Below are 19,385 nucleotides of genomic sequence, written 5' to 3'. Positions count from 1 at the left end.
TTTATTGATCAAAGTCCACAGATAAGGGTCTGTCTGTGGATGAGGTGGTAAATGTCTCAGCTTTGTAACCATTAAAAGCAAACAAGGCACTTCTGTTTTTTATTTTTTTAATTTACTACTTCAAAAATATTTATTTATTTCAAGAAATAAAAACCATTAGAATTTTCTGTATTTGTGAAGCATAGAAAGCATATATTTATATCCGTAATTTTGTAGGAAACAACATTTATTTTATACACAATATATAAGTATAAACATATAACAGTATATGCATGATGGAATAAAAAGTCTATCTATCTATCTATCTATCTATCTATCTATCTATCTATCTAATTAGTGATATATATGTGTACACTCCTGGGCAAGAAGATGGGCCAAAATATTATATTATTATATTATATTAATAATATATATTATTATTACTTATATTAAGCTTTTAATGGTCTTAACAACAAATCACTGGTCAGGAAATTAGCAAGAATTAAACAAATAGATGAAGGAAGTTAGTATGAGAAGCTTTTCCCTTTGAATTCTTTAAATGTTTAAGTCTTGTGGCCCTTGATGGGCTGCATCGGGTGTGGCAGATAACCAAATAATGACTAATCTTTTAAGAAAAAACATTCCAGAAGATATTTTTTGGAAACCTTTGCGTACAAGAAGACTCAATCAGTGAATCCTCAAACAGTTCACTGCAGCAAAAGTAAACCAGCAAATGGTGGCACAGGAGCTCTCAGGAGTGCATCTGTTTAATTCTTGCTAATTTTCTGAACATTCATATGTTGTTTAAGCTTAATATTTTGCCATTTTGGGCTTGGACCATTTTTTTTGTGCCCAGGAGTGTTTGTGTCAGAGTTAATGCTTTTTTAAGGTAAAATCATGGGATTTTCACATGAAGATAATCATAAGGTTTTTAGACACCTCACATGATATAACATGAGATGTGATTATTCACATCACATGCAATTTAATGGCATAAAATTTTGAAATACACCTACACGTGTCATCTGATCACATAGTACTCACATGTTGCCACATCATTACGTGATAAGCATGTTCAGTGTTACTGTATTTAAAGAAAAAAAAATCTACAAAATGTAAAAAAAAAAAAAAAAAAAAAAAAAAAAAAAAAAGCCAAAATAAATCCTCAAATCAGAAAAAATTTAATCTTTTTAATACCTGGTCAGATCACTATAAGAAAAAAAAACATGAATTTCTATTTTTAAGAAAATAAAACATATATATATATATATATATATATATATATATATATATATATATATATATATATATATATATATATACATACACACACACACACACACAAATAATAAATATGAATATATTAATTAAATATATTACGTTATGTTTTGAATAGCAGCTATGAATTCAACTTTTGACAAAAAATAGCCACATATCTTAATGTGTTCTCCTTTCTATTTCTGAAAGTTGTTTATAATAGACATCTAAATGATGTAAGAACATTAATCCAAAACAGATGGAAAAGGTGTTTTGTAACGATTTTTGGTCAATTTACTTTAACCAGAGGGATCACCATATATATTCTTGTATCCCATTCAAATCAAACCCTGTTTATTATTAACAATATGGATTAAAAGTATGCCATGCTTAATAACACTGAACTTGTGATTTTTCAGGTTTGCAGCATCAGTTACAATTCAATGCAGCATCGGTTTCAGTTCCAGGTAGCTAATATTCTTATATTCTGTTTATAATTCTTCATTTAGCAGACACTCTTACCCAAACCGACTCCTAATTGTGATGACGCAAGCAGATGAAGGTTAAGAGCCTTGCTCAAGGGCCCATCAGTGGAAGCATCTATTGATTAAGTCAAGGTCAAGTGCAAATAAATACTGCTGCACTCTCTCCATGCAGAATGGTGAGATCTTTATGGTGTAACATGTCTGTTTGCTGAATAAAGAATCGACTTCCTCCATAGCACTGTTCATCACACTCTTCATTTATAAAAGAAGATTTTATTCACCAGAATCTAACAGCGATTATGTATTATGTAAGCAGTAAAACATGATGAGCATGCTGTTAAGGATGTGGTGGTATGATACGGCCCAATGTTACCACCTCAGAGCTTATTTTTTTCCAATAACAGCATGGCTCAAAATGTTTCACTCCTCTTATACCACAGCAATTTGTCAAAGATTACAGGTGTGAAGGAGTGTGTGTATGGGTGTGTGCAAGGTGCCATGTGATAGACTGGCATCCCTTCTGGGTTATATTCACACCTTTCGCCTGATGTTCCCAGGATGGGCTCTGGATTTACAGTTAAGATAAATAAATAAGATAAATAAATTGTTATATCTATAACCGGATCATTGTACAGACTGTGAGCTCAAACCATAAAGGTGTCTTTCTTGGTTTTGGCTTTGAAATTGAATAAACTAAAATCTCCATAAATATGTTTATTAGTTAACTTCTAGCATATTTATTTAGTATTTTTATATTTATATACATATTTTTCTCAAATTAATTTACAAAACAAGCAAATAGATACAGATTATATACAAAAGATTGTAAAAAAAATTACTAAACACCAAAGATAATGGGGTTTAGAAATATAAAAATAAAGAAAGAAATAAAAAAAGATTTTAAAAAGTTGCAAGTAGCAAACTGGACTTTGCCAAACAGAACATATAAATGGAATTGTGAAGAGAATTAAAAAAAAAACAAACTCAAACAAGTACATTTACAGATAAGAATGTAGAAGCATAATTTTGGAAATTCACATTAGTTTAGAAAAATCTGCAGGACATAGTGCATAGAAGCTGTTATTTCATACCACAGTTACAGAGAGGTGGCAAATTAAAGGAGAAAATTGTGGCTCTGTTATGTTGTGGAGACATTTTGCTGGCATGTCACTGTAACTGTAGTCCATTGATTTTAGCAATGGCTCAATTTACCAGTAATCCTGCTGTGTCTTTGCTTTAAATGATTTCCTTCCTCTCTGTAGACATTCCTCTCCTTCTCGTACTGCAGTTTTAAGAAAGTGGGCCATCATCCGAAAGCACTCCTCCAAACCGGCACCAGTCTTGGCCGAACATGACTGAAGAAACCAGTGTCTGTTGCCACAAATCTCCTTCAAGTTCAAGATCTCTGCAACATCTCCAGCGCTTGCAGCTCCAGGCAAGTCTTGCTTGTTGGCTAGCACAATCAATGGAAGGCCTTTCAGACTCTTATTTCCCAAGATCTTTTCCAGTTCCTGCTTTGCCTCGGCCATCCGCGTCTCGTCCTTGCTGTCCACCACAAACACCAGGCCGGCTGTGTCCTGATAGTAGTGCTCCCAGTGAACCCTCATCCGATGCTGGCCCCCGACATCCCACACGGTCAGCACAAAGCCCTTCTCGTTAGTCTCCAGCATCTCCACGTTGAAGCCCACAGTAGGAACAGTCACCACGGCCTCATTGTATTTCAGCTTGTAGAGCAAGGTGGACTTTCCAGATCCATCAAGGCCAAGCATTAGAATCCGAGCTTCTGAGGGAACTTTGGAACCATGCAGTCCCATTGTGTTTAAAGCTACTGAACAATCTAGGGTTCAAGCATGTATCTTACAGATTTAGCAATACAGTAGACGAGGTCCTGGTTGCTTAATACTTCCGTTGTCTCTATAGATGGTCTCCTTATAGTTGCACTAAAGGGAAGTGGAATGTGCGTTGTCCAAACCTTCACCAGTCCTCACTTCAGCTGTTTCTTCTGAATGGATGTGTGCTCTTGTTGTGTCTTCTTATACAGTACAGATAATCCACAATCATACAAATAAGGAAAGAGGTCAAATCCCAGGGGAGATATCTCCGTGTTCTTTCACACTGAGATTCCCCATCTGTGACCATAGTTCGGCTAAACTGCTGTCTCCTTCCCGACAGTGACAGTCACTCTGAGGCAACATGTGACTCATATTTCAACAAGCACTTGCGGAACTCATGGAACTCCGCTTACAGCCAGAGTGTGCTTCTGTTCCTGTTGGCATGAAACACTGTTCTAATCAAGTATTAATACTGGGGTGACGAAGTCATCTGAGCACACGTTGATGTCATAGATATTTTTAGGAACTGATTATGGAGTATGACGCTTCATCATTACATGCAAGCTATTCAAAGCAACATTCCTAAATATTAAGTACAAATATAAATATATACATTCACTAAGCACTTTATTAGGAACTCTATACTAATACTGTGTAGGGCCTCCCTTTGCTCTCAAAACAACCTCAATTCTTCATGACACGGATTCTACAAGATGTTGCGATTCTTTTGCGATTCTAGACCATGTTGACATGATTGCATCATGCAATTCCTGCAGATTTTTCCAGTGCACTTTCATGCTGTGAATCACCCGTTCTATCACATCCCCAAGGTATTCTATTGGATTCAGATCCGGTGACTGGGAAGGCCACTGAAGAACAGTGAACTCGTTGTCATAAACCATTTGAGATGACTTTTGCTTTGTGACATGGTGCATTATCATGCTGGAAGTAGCCATTAGAAGATGGGTAAATTGTGGCCATGAAAGGATGCACAAGGTCAGCACAAATACTCAAATAGGCTGTGGCATTCAAGCGATTTTTGATTGGTATTAACAAGCCCAAAGTGTGCCATGAAAACATTTCCCACACCATCACACTGCCTCCACCAGCCTTGACTGTTGACAGATGGCAGGTTGGGTCCATGGATTCATGCACCAAATTTTGACCCTGCAATCTGTGTGCTTCAGCAGAAGTTGAGATTCATCAAACCAGGCTACGGTTTTCCAGTCTTCAGCTGTCCAGGTTTGGCGAGCCTGTACCCACTGCAGACTCAGCTTTCTGTTCTTGGTTGACAGAATTGGAACCTGATGTGGTCTTCTGCTGTTGTAGCCCATCCACCTCAAGGTCCGACATATCCAACTCTCTCATCAACAAGGTGTTTCTGTCTGGAGAACTGCTGCTCACTGGATGTTTTTTCTTTATTGCTCCATTCTGTGTAAATTCTAGAAAAAATTGTACATGAAAATCCCAGGAGCTCAGCAGTTATAGAAATACTCAAACCAGCCTTCCTGGCACCAACAATCATGCCACAGTCAAAATCAATGAGATCACATTTTTGGTGTCCAGGTGTTCCTAATAAAGTGTTCCATGAGTGTAATTATGACCAGTGGGTCTGACAAAATGGATACAGTTTATTCGTAAACAGTTCACAAGAACATTTACATAAGAAATGTGGTATTATTGAAAACACAGTTAGTTGTGAAAAACATTCATATTGTACAAGAGCTTTTGAGTTTGTGTAAATTTATGTATAAGGAGACTCACTCACTCACTCACTCGGTCGGAGATTTTCTGCAATTTTATATACAAATGATATTTTCAAGGATTTTCCTGCATTTTCTTGCTAATTTGGTCTTGACTAATTCCCCACCCACCAGCCAGCTGTCCACTATCATATGATAGCTACCAACCAGGGAGAGTAAAGGCTAACATGCTTCCTCCGAGACATGTGAAACAGCCAACTGCCTCTTTTCAAACTGCTGCATCACAGTGCAGCGTAACACACTCAGAGAAAAGTGCTTCTGCCCTCTTCCATGTACATAAACTCATAATGTCCACGACTGGCTAGTGTCACTGTGATAGACAGAGAAATGGGCAGACAGTAATGCCATCCCTCCCACCCAAACAGCATGGGTCATTTTGCCCTTTTGGACTCCCAGCTATGGATGGCTAGAGGCATCTTCTGAATGCAAACTTGCGCCCTCCAGACAATAGAAGTCAAATTGCTTTAAATCACTTATTTATTTCAATTGAATGAAAATTCTATAAAACTCATCATTTAATATTAATAACTTTTAAGAAAGCAATTCATAACAAATCCATACATTAAGACAAATAAGATCAGGACAAAAGTAAAGGCACCCTATTTCAGGAGTTAATGTATGCCTGGTAGCTGATGCACTGCAGTGGCTGAGCTGCATTACTGGAAGGTATTGCATACCATGCTTAGGAGGCACTCTTTAGCTGTTTTTAGCTCTCTGCAAGCTTTGCCTTTTATAAGGATTTATGGGCATCACTAAATGCAAATCAGGTGTGCTGTGAACTCATTTAGTAACTTATGGGTGATTGGCATTTATCAACATACACACATGAGTGCGAAGTAAATCAGCATTACCGAAACATTTGGAAGTAAGTTTTAGTTTGGTTTGGCCCACGAAACATTCACACACAACTTTTCTAAAAAAAAAACTGATGAATGAGGCCCAATGTCATAAACTACTTCATTGTAATGCAAGTTAGGTTCATATAGTCATCTGCGTAAAAAAAAAAAAAAATTGTAGATTTAATCTGAATTGTCTTTTTGATTCAGTTACAAGCACCTGATGCTGTTAGACACATGATGTGTTGCATGATGTCAAAATATGTAATACATGGAAAGTTTCAAAATACTTTGACCTCCAAAATATGAAATTTCTACATTAGAAATGTTATGTAGTATATTGTGCAATTTCTTTTCTTTTTCTTTCTTTCTTTTTTTTTTGCTCTGCTTGGATCACGTCTACATTCATATAGCAAATTCAATTCACTTTCCTTTTATTTGTATAGTACTTTGACATTGTCACAAGCAGCTTTACATTAATCCAGATGTAGATTTAGATCCCCAATGAGCAACTCAAAGGAGACAGTGGTAAGGAAATGAGGAAGAAACCTTAAGAGGAACCAGTCTCAAAAGGGACCCTTTCTATTCTGGGTAACACTGGATAGTGTGATTATAAATCATTACAACAAACCCACTTCATACATTTTACACTTAATACGCAAATTTTGACTTTCATTCTTGCACTTTTTATTGTTACATTTTCATATTTTCATTTTCCCTTAAATTCACAGACATTTTTTTTCTTTAAAACAGATTCTTTAAATCAACAACAACAAAAAAACATTTTACAACTGTACTGTATTCTGTGGGAATACAGAAATACACAACCAAAAAAAAACAAAAAACAAAAAATAATGCACATAAAAAGCTATTATCTATTAAATCTCATCAGATATTAATAAACCCGAATTTGATGCATTTCCTTTTTTTATATTATTGGAATTGTGGTTAATAATTCACTAATGTGGTTAATAATATTCAATATGTACATTCACTTTATTAGTCTGTCTCAATGAGACTTCAATATGCAAAATATCATATTTACATTTGATGTGCATGGCATACATTTGCGTGAAGCAAAGGAAATGACAAAATAATACAATGAAGTAAAAATAAGGCAACAAGAATGTGTTTTGTTTGACAGCTTCTGGATACAATGTTACACAAGTTATTTGAGGAATTAGTTTCCACAGTTGCTTTGACTTGTGTTACAGCTGCAGTTATTAGGATTTGGATTCAGGAATCAGGATCAAAGGACTAAAATGAACCAAAGAAGCATCATCCACAATCCAGAACTGAATATTCATAGCACATTTTATTTATCTACCAGTTTTTCTTTATTGTTTTATTACAACACTTGGGGCCAAAGCACAATATGAGACAGAGAAAGAATTACAGACAAATTTACCAAAGCAAGCAATGCCTGTTTAAATGTATAGCGCACACACTTTGTAAGGAATTATTTAAAAAAAAAAAAAAAAAAAAAAAAAAAAAAAAAAAAAAAAAGGTCAGAGTGCTATGATGCCATTACCATCTCCAAAGTTGATGATTTTCCAATAAAAGCATACCCTAAAGTGTTTAATTCCTTTCATAGCACAACAATTTGTTATTAATATAAACAGTCATTCCCTCACTGGCATCTTTGTTTTTAATAAGACAAAAACACAGCTTGTCATGATGCCGAGAAACCAGACAGTGCAAACTCCTCTGTTCAACTTTCCCACGGTGGAAACGAAAACACTGTTACAAAGCACTGACACTGGAGACTCCTTCCATAAATGTTAAGTAAACATCGTGTTACAGAAAACTTCACCATATCACGTTTTTGTATGTTAAATACCAAACCCCTTAGAAATCTGTTTATTATTAGCCTTCGATTATACGTCCACCATACAAGTCCTTATGAATTAGCTGTTACTATAGAAGATCAGATCAAGCATATTAATATAAACCTGTGACTTGAATTACAGCTGGAGCTCATGTTATAGAAAATTAATCAACACCTTTTGACCAATCAGATTCGAGAACTCAGCAGTGCTGTAGTATAACAGGAACTAATGATTGGAACATTTACAATCACTATCTCTTTTACTAGATATATACAAGTCACAATTTTGTACATTGCCTCAGTGTATACATTTAAAACTATACTAAATTAAGTGAACACTAACCATGTGCAAAAGCACACCTTCCCTTAAAATCTGAATCCTGTTTCGTATTAACTCTAAAAGAACGAATGGACAAAAGTCATAATAGGAAAAAAAAATCTCCATAGCATATTTAAATGAATGTTGTACTATATAGTTATTCCATTAGTCTAAGTATTTCGAGTTCCCAAAAGGCATCATATCAGCTCAATTTCAGTTACAGTGAATACAAATACATAAGTATGATCCACAAGGATTTAAGGCAAGACACTACAAGTGAAATAAACAACAGATATTACAATCTTTGCCAGTTGCTGATATTCTATTGCTGAAGTATTTTTTGTATTGGAACTTTATCAAAATCGTAGCCTTTTGACGTTATAATTAAAATGTTATTATTTCACAGTAAAGACACTCCGAAAAGAAAGATTTTTTACAGAAAAGTTTGTTAGAAAACCATTTTTTGTATTGTTTAATCAAGAAAACTCCATGCATAAATACTATAAAAAATATTTTATGCCATTTTTCAGTATAAAATCTAATGTAAATCCAACGATAATCAAATATTTTAGACTTTCCTCTGTAATAAGCATCTAATTAGGGATAGCGATGAACATGTACATTTTCATGAATGCAAGTCATCTAGACACTGAGGAAAAAACTATTTTGAGAAAAAATACAATGTGGTTTATGAGGTTTATAAAGAAAACGTCAGATATTCAGATAAAGCAATGGTCAAAAACTGAGTAGACAGAAACAGTGAATTAAACATCTCTGTATGTATATATGCGTATGTGTGTGTGTGTGTGTGTGTGTGTGTGTGTGTGTATATATATTATACACACACACACACACACACACACACACACACACACACACACATTACAGTTTATGAGAAGATATGTTATAGACGCAATTTATACAGAAATCTGAAAAATGGCTGATGTGACCTGTGGTGTCTTGCCTTAAGAAATTACTGACATTGAACGAATTCTACTGGAGGCTACATGTGCTTTAGTTTTCATCTACAAAGGAAAGCATTTTATTTCATTTGAATTCCTGAAGCACCATAATCATCTTGGCGATTTTTTTTATAATAAATCCACTTAATATCCCACACCCCTGACTTACATTCTTCACTTTCATATCTATGTACCCATTTTACCATCCATAGTAATTACTGAATAATACTCTTTAACATGAATAAATGAATATTAAGCTAAAATTTGAAAAGGAAAGTGACCTCTGTTACTCCATTACACAAGCTGTGGCTTCTCATACATTTTCTCTCCATCATGTGCTATTTGAAACAAAGGATTCAGGAAAATGACATAATGGGATGACGTGAGTTTACTTTAATTTGACATTATTGTAACAAACAGTTCTTGCTCCAAAAATAGTCATGAAACGGTTTTCCATTTGCATCCTTACACATATATTAATATGAGCCAATAATATATTCAAATAGATTGGTATTCATACTGATAATGCTGAATATATTATTAGTTCATATTAGCCGTGGTTCACTGCTCAGCCACTTTGGTGCCACTCTTTTTAAATTTAACCACCATGACTGTGATGTTGTCTGGGCAGCCACGATAAAACGCCTGCAGCACGATGCTCTTGGCGCCGAAATGTGGCTCATCGAGGCGCTCGCGGATGAAACGCACGGCCTCCTCGTTACTGAAGGCGTCCCACAGGCCATCCGATGCCAGGATCATGAACTCGGGCTGCAGTTTGTCCAGGTCAAAGGTCACCACGTCAGGTTCGGGGATCACCACGTTTAGCTTCTTAAGTGGGTAGTCGCCCAGAGATCGAGACATGGCCAGGATTCCCTGCACGCGCCATGAGCCGTTGAAGCTAATGAAGCCACCTGAGAGTGAGAATGAAATGTTCAAGCTGTTAATCTTAACACTGGCTTAAAGAAAAACTTCACCATGAAACATGTAATATATGTTTATGCTGAAATCTCTGTGATGTGCTTAGTGATTCTGGCTCTAATTTGTTGCTTGGTGCTGTATTTATGCTATTCCTGTGAGAAGATAGTAGTAGATGTCACAGGGGGACATTGCTAGAACAGTTACTATGGAATTAAGATTAAAAAAAAATTTCTAAATCAAATCAAGTAAAATATAACAGATAGCAGTCAGGATTTGCTGTTAGCTTCTGAAAACAAAAGAGCAAAAGCTTCTTTTCTCATACTGATAGCAACGTTCAACTCTACATCAATCTTTATATATAGAAATCTATAATGCAGATGGTGATGTAAAATCACCTGCACAGAAAGTTCAACTATAGAATAAAAAGACTACAATCCTATGCATGAGAAATATTATGCGCTCTAATAAAGGCATAGAAAAAAATAGAAAAACCAAATCAACTACACTACACTTACAAATAAATTACAGTTACAACAGCAGCCACACTGGTCAGTGATATCTGGCTCGGTCTCAGTTCTATAGTATGCATTAGCTGTAAATTCACTTCAGTACAGTTTCAGTTCAACACAAATGGCAGTTACATTCACAAAAAACAGAGACTCTGTCCCCTTATCTAAAAAAAACATATATCAGGAGCATTAAAAAGCAGAAACTGCATGCATCCAGGCCAAATGTATAAGAAAGCATAATCTAGTGTAAGAATTATGACTCATAGATATGCAAGGATCATAAAAAGTAGCAATGTTAAAAAGAGTATCGAGGAGCATTTTTTGATGAGCTGTAGGTATTAAATACATTTATGGATGCACTAATTCAACCCAGTCTATCAGATAAATATATATATAAACACCTTCCATATCCTTTTCGATTTTTGTTTTTCGTCCCATATCAACCTCACATTATTCCAGACTTCCAAAGGACAGCATTCAAAAAAGCATTGAAGCTGTTCTTAATGGTGACTCCACTTGTTATTAATAATTTTACATGTTTCGGCTATTTTGATCCACTCCTTTGAAAGGGTTATGTAAGGACTAAAACACAACGGGGCGTGCTGTTATAGCAAGAGTCAACAAAGTTAAGATTATCTTCCAATAAGTTGATAATCTTCCAATAAGTTGATAAACAGCACACTCAAACTGCTTTATTCCTCTTATACCAGCATTTTTTCAAAGCTAACAATTTTTTATTTATTAAAAAAAAAAAACACAAACATTTTGTCCATTAATAGTTACATTCAATGTTGTCTATTTAATGTTACATTTAATTTTATCTATTTCAACACTTACTATACATTATATTGTGCAGCTATAGTTTAAACTCAAAGATGCAGAATTTGTCCAAACAAAACAAAACAAAACAAAACAAAACAAAACAAAACAAAACAAAACAAACAAACAAACAAACAAAACAATTCACCCATCAAACCAGTTAAATCTGAACTGTGCAACAACCTCCAACCTCACATTGTACGCATGCAATGCAAGCTGTAACCATTAGGGGGCAACAAAGTACCATTGCACAGACATTACACTTTTCATCCTTGGTTTTTGGAGAAAGCTTTTTTTGTGGCCCACCTGCTTTCTTGATCCTCTTGCGCTCTTTGAGTTGGTAGGGCTTGTGGTCATATGACAGGGGGATGGCATTACCGTCTTTATCACACAAAACTCCTCTGGAATCGCCCACGTTACCTACTGTCAGTTCCTTTTCAGACAACATCGCCACCAGGCATGTTGTTCCTAAAGGGGAGAGAGGGAGAGAGGGAGGAATGGTTAGAGCGATGCAACATAAGCACAAAAATGTGAATCTACAAAACAAATACCGTTTCAACCAGGCTTAGTTTTCTGACCGACCGAACTTCCTTTATAAAATAGCCCCTTTCTCTCAGGCCCAACACACAATATACACTTGCTCTTGGGAATCAGCCAATCTAAACACCTGTTAAATTCAAACAATGCTTGGCTTCTCCAAAGCAGCAACTTTAACTCTGCTTTTTCTCCCCTGCTCGCCTTTCTGAATCCTTTCTTTTCGCTCCCTTTTCCCTTCTTTGTTTAATTTTCCCAGGCCCAGGGTTTGCTCACCGAGATCCCATCGGCGCCGAGCAAACCGCCTGTCGGACCATCTGTTCCCCCTCAGAGCTTTTAGCGTTGCTTTCAAAAGCTAAACAAAGCATATTGATCAGAAAAAATGTCACTTCTACCTGATTCAAAGCACTGTGGTGATGCTATTAGGCATTACAAAATTATTACTATGCATATATTCAGTGATTTTTTTATTAGCATGTAGTAGGTTGAGTGTTTCTTGGTTTCATAACACTGCATTAGAAAGCTATGCTAATGAAGAAAGGAAGATGTGGGGAGAAAGGTGCATACCAGGACAAACTGAACTACTTGCTACAAAGTAAGTAAGGAACACTGTACTCCCAACGGCCCAAAACTGATCCAGTACAAGGCTGGACTCCGGGGCAGTCTGGTGATTTCCAGGCTCGAAGACACCTGATTCACTTCACACAGTTTATAGGTGTAGTAGATGTGATAAATTAGGGAAGTTGTGACGTGAAGATCAAATTCAGAAGACGTCTCACTCTGTGTAATTACCCGACACAAGTGCACTGGTTCTACAGTCTGGGCTAGAAAGAAATCAGTCCCAGTCTCAATTCTTCAAAGCACTGCATATTTTTTCATACAACCATCGGTGGCGCTGTTCAGCTTGGTTCCACAAACGCCCAAAATAATCCACCTTAAGATAACAGCAAATAATCTGACATGGATGCCAAAAACAAACCTTTTAATCTTTGAAAGATTTACTAAAAGCTTGGTAGCTGGTTCTTTCCATTCACTGCAGTGTTGATTTCAGCAAGATAGCTGTGTGTGTGCATTACCCTATAGAACAGGGTAATGCACACACACACTACACTCACTAAGAACATGGAAGGCTTAAAAGACTTTAATTATAAAGTACAGTAGATTATAAGCTTCGTCTTTCCCAATCAGGCTAAAAAAACAGAATGGAAGACGTCTCAAAAGAACAAAGATGCAAAAAGTGAGAAATAAAGAATAGAAAAAAGAGGATATTTATAGAAAGGAAGAGGAGAGAAGTGAAGACAAAAGAGATGAGTGTAGAAAATGAGGGAATCTCCCTAGTGTGCCCCACCACCCACATACACACTCATTTAATCTTTCTCTCATATACTCTCTCATTCCATTTCAAGCTTTTCAAGTCGAAGAGGATGAAAGTAGGAGTAATCTCGAAAGCATGGATTCATGGCATATCAGCTGGAATTGTTCCTATAGCACCAGAAATAGTACAGCAGCAGAAATAGTACAAGACATACTGATGAGTAAAAGTACTGCTACTATAGTAACAATTGATTTGAGTAAAAGTAAACGTAGCAAGCAAGATCACTCAGATGAATGAAGCAAGAGTAAATAAGTCGTCTGGTGAAAAACTTTCATTTTTGTGTATCTGCAATTGACACACTAATCTGAAAAGGTTGTCTATTTTGTATTCTGGTTTTATATTAGCTAAGAAAGTGAGCAATGCTGAAGTGAAGACCACTTTCTTTATCAACAGTACATACAGTTAGCTAGCTAGCTCATGCTAATTCATACGTTTCTAGCTACACAGTTAGCTCTCTAGCAAAGATGCCCCTTACATATTATCTTGAGCATTACTGCTAGACTGTAGCAGCACTTGGATATATTTTACAGACAATCGCTACTGAACCTCAAAATGATATGTTCAATACAGAGCTCTCACACTAAAACATCAAAAGATTTGGCTAGCTAGTCTAGCTCATTCAGCTAGCTAATGGCTAACTTGTACATGTTTCCGCAGGTTGGATATCAAGCTGTGAAATTCCTGTATCTCCACAGGTTTTGGCTCACATAATTTGCAGATAATTATCACATCGTTTCCTTTGAAGCATTTAAAACTGAAGATAGCTGATAAATTAGGCCAGAGATGCTCATCTGTCTTCACTGTCTCAGACATTGCTGCTGCTGACTAAGAATTTGGTGTCTGAAGTGTAGAATTTGGTAAGAAACTGCTTTATTTTGACTGTCTTGAATTTGAATTATTTAAAATTTGCACACACTGTCTTTGAATTGGCTTACTGTCTTACAGGACTAAATGTATTTTTTTTTTACTCTGTAATGGTGCCCAAAAATAAATGTACCAAAGTTGAATATGAGAGAAATGTGACCTTTAACTGAAGTATATAAACATCTATCTTTTTAAGCGAAAGCACAATTATTGGCACCCTTACATGTTGTACATTGCGCCTCCCTTTGCCAACATTACAGCACTCCTATAAATGTTCCTCTATAATGCTTTAAGGAAGCAATAATCTGAGAGCACAAGAGAGAGAGAGAATCTCTCCAGATCCTCCAGATTCCAAGGTCCTCTCTTGTAGACTGTTCTCTTCAGCTCACCCTACAGGCTTCCAATTGAGTTTAGGTCAGGGGATTGGGATGGCCATATCAAAAGCTTGATTCTGTGTTCACTAAACCATTTTTGCATGGATTTGGATGCGTGTTTTGGATCGTTGTCCTGCTGGAAGACCCAACCATGACCCAGTTCTATCTTCTTGGCAGAGATTTACATTTATATACTCCTGGTACTCCAGGGAGGCCATGATGACAAGTATCCTAAAGAGGTTCCAAGGGCCTTGGGAGGAAGAACAGTCCACATCACAGATCTCCACCAAACCTCACAAATCCTCCACCATACTTAACAGAGGGAATTAGACTCTCTTCTGTATAACCATCAATCTTTTTACACCAAACCCACACTTTTGGTAACTGGTTGCTGCCAAAAAGCTCTATTTTTGTCTCATCTAACCAAAGAACTTGGTTCCCGTCAACGTTCCAGTGGCGTCTAGTGAACTCCAGATGCTTATGTTTGTGGTTAAATGAATGAAAAAGCTTTCTTCTGGCTTGCCTTCCAAATATTTGTTGGCATGAAAGTGGTGTCTATTTGTAGATTCGGAGACTTGGTTATGCCAAAATGCTATCTCGAACCATGGGAGAAAAATACGTTTGCATCTTCTTCTAGGAAAGTTCATTACAGCCACGGATGTTTTAAACATCTTAATTATTGTCCCAACAGTGGATATGAGCATCTTCATGATAAGTAGCTATTTTTGTAGTAATGAAGTCTTACTTCATTTCTGAATTCTGTAATCTTCCACATGTTGATGTATGACTAAATGAATTTCCTCTTGGTCACCTCATATTTATACCCCAGTCAAACAGGAAGTCATGGATGACTGCTTATGTGTTCCTAAACACTCAGGTGAACTTAAACAAGTGCAATATAAATGGGTTTTTCACATTTATATTGTGAAAGAGAAAAGTTCATAAGAATATTTTAGGTATTATCTTCCCATAATCTTTACAAGGGTTTTCATTTTCTTAGGCTAAATGTTAAACTTCTGTCAAATCCTCAATTTGAAATTAAGCTAATTAATCACAGACTTTTTTCACTACGTTTTTTTTTTTAACACATCTTTACCAAGGTTGCTAATAATGCTGAATGATTGTACAGCCATATCTAGAATGTAAACAGGTACCAAAAAAAAAAAAAAAAAAAAAAAAATCACACACACAACTCACAACTTCTCTTGACTGTTATTAATGTGCAGCGATTATGTAATCACTTAGCAGAAGATCTTCTCCACATTTCCTACAGAGCTTGTTCTTCTCCAAACAGGCAAATACAGAGGGAATAAAAGTTGAAAAAAAAGAAGATGAAAGGAAGACAAATGGGAAGGTTTATAGGGGGCTAAAGGAGAGGGCAAATGAAAAAAGTGCTGCAATAAGAAAGAGAAAAGAATGAAGACAGAAAAAAGACAGCGTGACAGAGAAATAATGAAGCAGAGACAGTTGAAAACGGAAAGAAAATGTTTATAGAAGGCAAGAGTTTATTACTCGGAGGTAAAAATGTCCAATTTTAGCAACATTATCGAAATAAGAGATGAAGCAGATTTAAAAATACTTTATTAATTAACCTGACTTTATTGAAATGGCAAACAGCACTACAATTTTATTGCTACAGCTTGGGTTATAAAGCATGTAAACATTAAAGAATAATCAGTAATGTGAGGAGTGATCTAGTGGTGGTGCGTGCAGTGTCATTCTTGAAATATTTTCATTTATTATGCGTTTATTTCATTTAGGGTATGTAGATATTGGGTGGCTTTTTGTTTCCTGCATAAAGGCAGCAGACAGATGCGCACAGACTACTTTCTTGTAGTGCGAGATGTTTTTAAACAGACCTAAAATTTCAATTTGCAAATCACATTTTTTTAAAATTAAATGTTAAATTTCTCCCACCATTTCTGTTGGCATGAGTTAATTTGGAACAAGGTCAAGGAGGGGGCACCGGGAGTGGGTTGGGGGGGAATTTGATTGCCTGTTGCCATTGCTGCTGCTTCTTTGACCACTTTCCACTCTTGCACTCTGTATTGTTAGAAGTGTTGAAAAGTGGGGTCAGGGCCGGGCACCCGATGACTTGTCCATTAAAATCATTTGATGGGGCAGGATAGCGAGCGCACGGACACAGCATGCTATTTCAGGATGCTTACGATTTTAAAGGCTTATGTTGCCCATGCCAAGGACCGCTAAAGGTTGAGCTGTTTTAGTTTGTTAAGACTAAACATTGCAACATCTCTCTCTCATTCACTATTACAGATTAAGGTTTGTGCCTTATTAGCATTAGCCTTTACATGCAGCTGAATTATACTAATAAAAAAAGCTAATATTATTGGATGGATTAAGACATTCCACAACATTAAATGTGGCTATAAACAGGAAAAACAACGTACTACATGACATTCTTTAATAAATAAAAAATTTTAATCGTTGTGGTATAAGAGGAATAAATCGCTTCAGTGCACGCAGTTATTGGTAAATAATCAACTTCGGAGTTGTAACAGTAACTCTACTTTGTGTTGGGCCACATCATACCACCCTGTTGTTGATTTATTTTCTCCTAACAACATGCTCAGTCAGTTTTATTCCTTACATAATGCAGATCACATAATATCTATAAGGTAAGATCTAATGTATACTGTATAACAATTATAGTCAGCTGTGTGGTTCCTTGTTGTCCTCAGGCTATGCAGCGAATTTAGCATGAATACAGTGTGTCCCTTTCCTAAAAGGATGTCTCTCTTCCCCTGTGTTTCTCCCTCGTTGGTGCTCTCACACACACCCACACATTCTCTCTCTCACATTCAGTTCTTTAGATACAAATTCCTTTCTGCCTCATTGGAATAACAGAGGAAAGATTATATTGTGAAAGCTGTACACTTTATAAATTGGAGCTATCCTTAATATAAATAAATCAAACATGTAAATTCATGGAAAAAAAACAATTAAAAGAAAGTCAGAGTGTAAAGTGCAGTCGTTTTTAATCTGTGACAATATATGTGGAAAAGTAATTAATAAAAAAAATAGGCAAACAAAATGATAAGACATCAAGTAGAGCTGCCATCATGAATTGACTAAATCAATAATAAAAATAATTGGGAATGAATTTCATCATCGATTACTTGGTCTGTGTTATGAAGCACGCTGTGGCACACACTACTCACTTCACGCCACACCTGGCAAAGCTATGTGAATCAATTAGTAGTTCTAAATGTAAACTAATTATATTTTTAATATGTGCCGTGTGCCTCTGCCTTGCTTGGAGGTAATTCCACACACTGAAAATGATTTGTGCCATACAAACACAGCAAGCAAAGTCAGTTTAGAATCTGGGTGGTTCAGTTAGAGAGATAGCCAACAGATCTTCCCGTTCAAACGCAGGAAAGACCCTCTGCCAGTGAGACTGTTGAGCCTTTGGTCAGACTGATACAGTATATAGTCACAAAAAAGGAACAAAATATATAGAATACTGTGAATACATGTTATGTTATATCTATTCTGAAAAACAGCATTCGACATGAGCACTTGATAATGTCCAAATTTTTCTGACAAATGTCAGTAATATTACATTGTTCTTATATTGTGATCCATTATTTAATTAAGCTGAATTAAAAGTTTTTAGTAGTGTTAGTTGACTGAAATGCTGGAAAGAATTATATTATATTATATTATATTATATTATATTATATTATATTATATTATATTATATTATATTATATTATATTATATTATTAATATTTTTAATATTTTTATTTTGTTTTTGTTATTCTTGTAATTTGCAAATTTATAAAATAGATTAATATTGAAATGTATTTTTAAAAGTTTATTAATCAGTTATGAAAATAATCAGTAGTTGCAGCCCTAACACCAAGCAGAAAATACAATGAAGTAATAGATAAGTAAGGTCAGATTACAAATACAGTCTTCACAAGAAGAATATGCCTTCTATTACATTTTCTCTTACACTCTCTCTGTCTCTCTGTCTATCTCTTTGTAATCTTCCCCTGTGTCTCTAATTATTTTTATCTCCTCCCAGTGTTGAAGATGATAATGAGTTGTATTGGTCCGTTCATCTCCCTCTCCAATTAGACACGCCGCCATTCCATAGAGGCCAGAGAGAGAAGGAGAGAGAGAGAGAGAGAGAGAGAGAGAAAGAGTGATGTCTATATGTCTGCACATTTCCAGCACACTTAACACACCCTTCACTTCTATGAATTCTTCTCCTTCTACCCTTTCCTGTGCTCTCATTTTCATTGCATGTCAGTCATAGGAACCCGGATCCACAGGGATGATTGAAACACAGCGGACAGTAATGATGACACCCGCCTGTCCTCCACACTCTCACACACATCCTCATTTCAGCTGCAGTATTACTCTGCTCTGCCATATCTGTATAACTGTCATATAAAAGCTCCTATTTCTGCTACTCAGTGAAATTCTCATCACTAGAACATGCACAGCCAACACAAAATACAATCCAGCTGTAATTCAAAGCCACTTCCAAACATGGCTCTTCCTTTATTTGCCAAACACTATCTTGTTGAAACAACTTCAGTGTTTACTCAGGAATAAATAGGTCCCGTTTTGAACCAGGTAGAAGACAAGCCTCTATTACCTACTGTAATGTTCTATCAAATGTTTATGTATTATACAGTTTAAATATATATAAATCAATAAACAAGTACATCATTTATATAGAGTGTAACTGAAAGAGTT

At 35.9% G+C, this 19,385-nt stretch overlaps 2 protein-coding genes across 2 annotated transcripts in view; both read right to left on the bottom strand.

The window, feature by feature from the left end:
* Positions 1–2,857: 2,857 nt before the first annotated feature.
* Positions 2,858–3,981, bottom strand: LOC113543161 (ADP-ribosylation factor-like protein 14). The gene has a single exon (XM_026941224.3). The coding sequence runs from the start codon at positions 3,533–3,535 to the stop codon at positions 2,930–2,932; it is 606 nt and encodes a 201-aa protein (XP_026797025.3). The 5' UTR covers positions 3,536–3,981; the 3' UTR covers positions 2,858–2,929.
* A 2,588-nt stretch (positions 3,982–6,569) lies between these two features.
* The window catches only part of ppm1lb (protein phosphatase, Mg2+/Mn2+ dependent, 1Lb), a 72,830-nt gene continuing 60,014 nt past the window's right edge, over positions 6,570–19,385 (bottom strand). Inside the window, exons 3-4 of the mRNA XM_026941223.3 lie at positions 11,814–11,975; positions 6,570–10,172 (exon numbers count right to left, since the gene is read on the bottom strand). Coding sequence (XP_026797024.1) covers positions 9,823–10,172; positions 11,814–11,975 — 512 coding nt within the window. The 3' untranslated portion in view covers positions 6,570–9,822. The remainder of the gene's footprint in view (positions 10,173–11,813; positions 11,976–19,385) is intronic.

Source organism: Pangasianodon hypophthalmus, chromosome 21, assembly GCF_027358585.1.
Source record: "Pangasianodon hypophthalmus isolate fPanHyp1 chromosome 21, fPanHyp1.pri, whole genome shotgun sequence".
Taxonomy (NCBI): domain Eukaryota; kingdom Metazoa; phylum Chordata; class Actinopteri; order Siluriformes; family Pangasiidae; genus Pangasianodon; species Pangasianodon hypophthalmus.
Note: the sequence above shows the minus strand (reverse complement) of the source record. Positions and strands in the feature narration are given on the sequence as shown.

Coding starts and splice junctions, on each gene's coding strand:
- LOC113543161 (XM_026941224.3), bottom strand. CDS start 3,535: ATGGGACTGCATGGTTCCAAAGTTCCCTCAGAAGCTCGGATTCTAATG.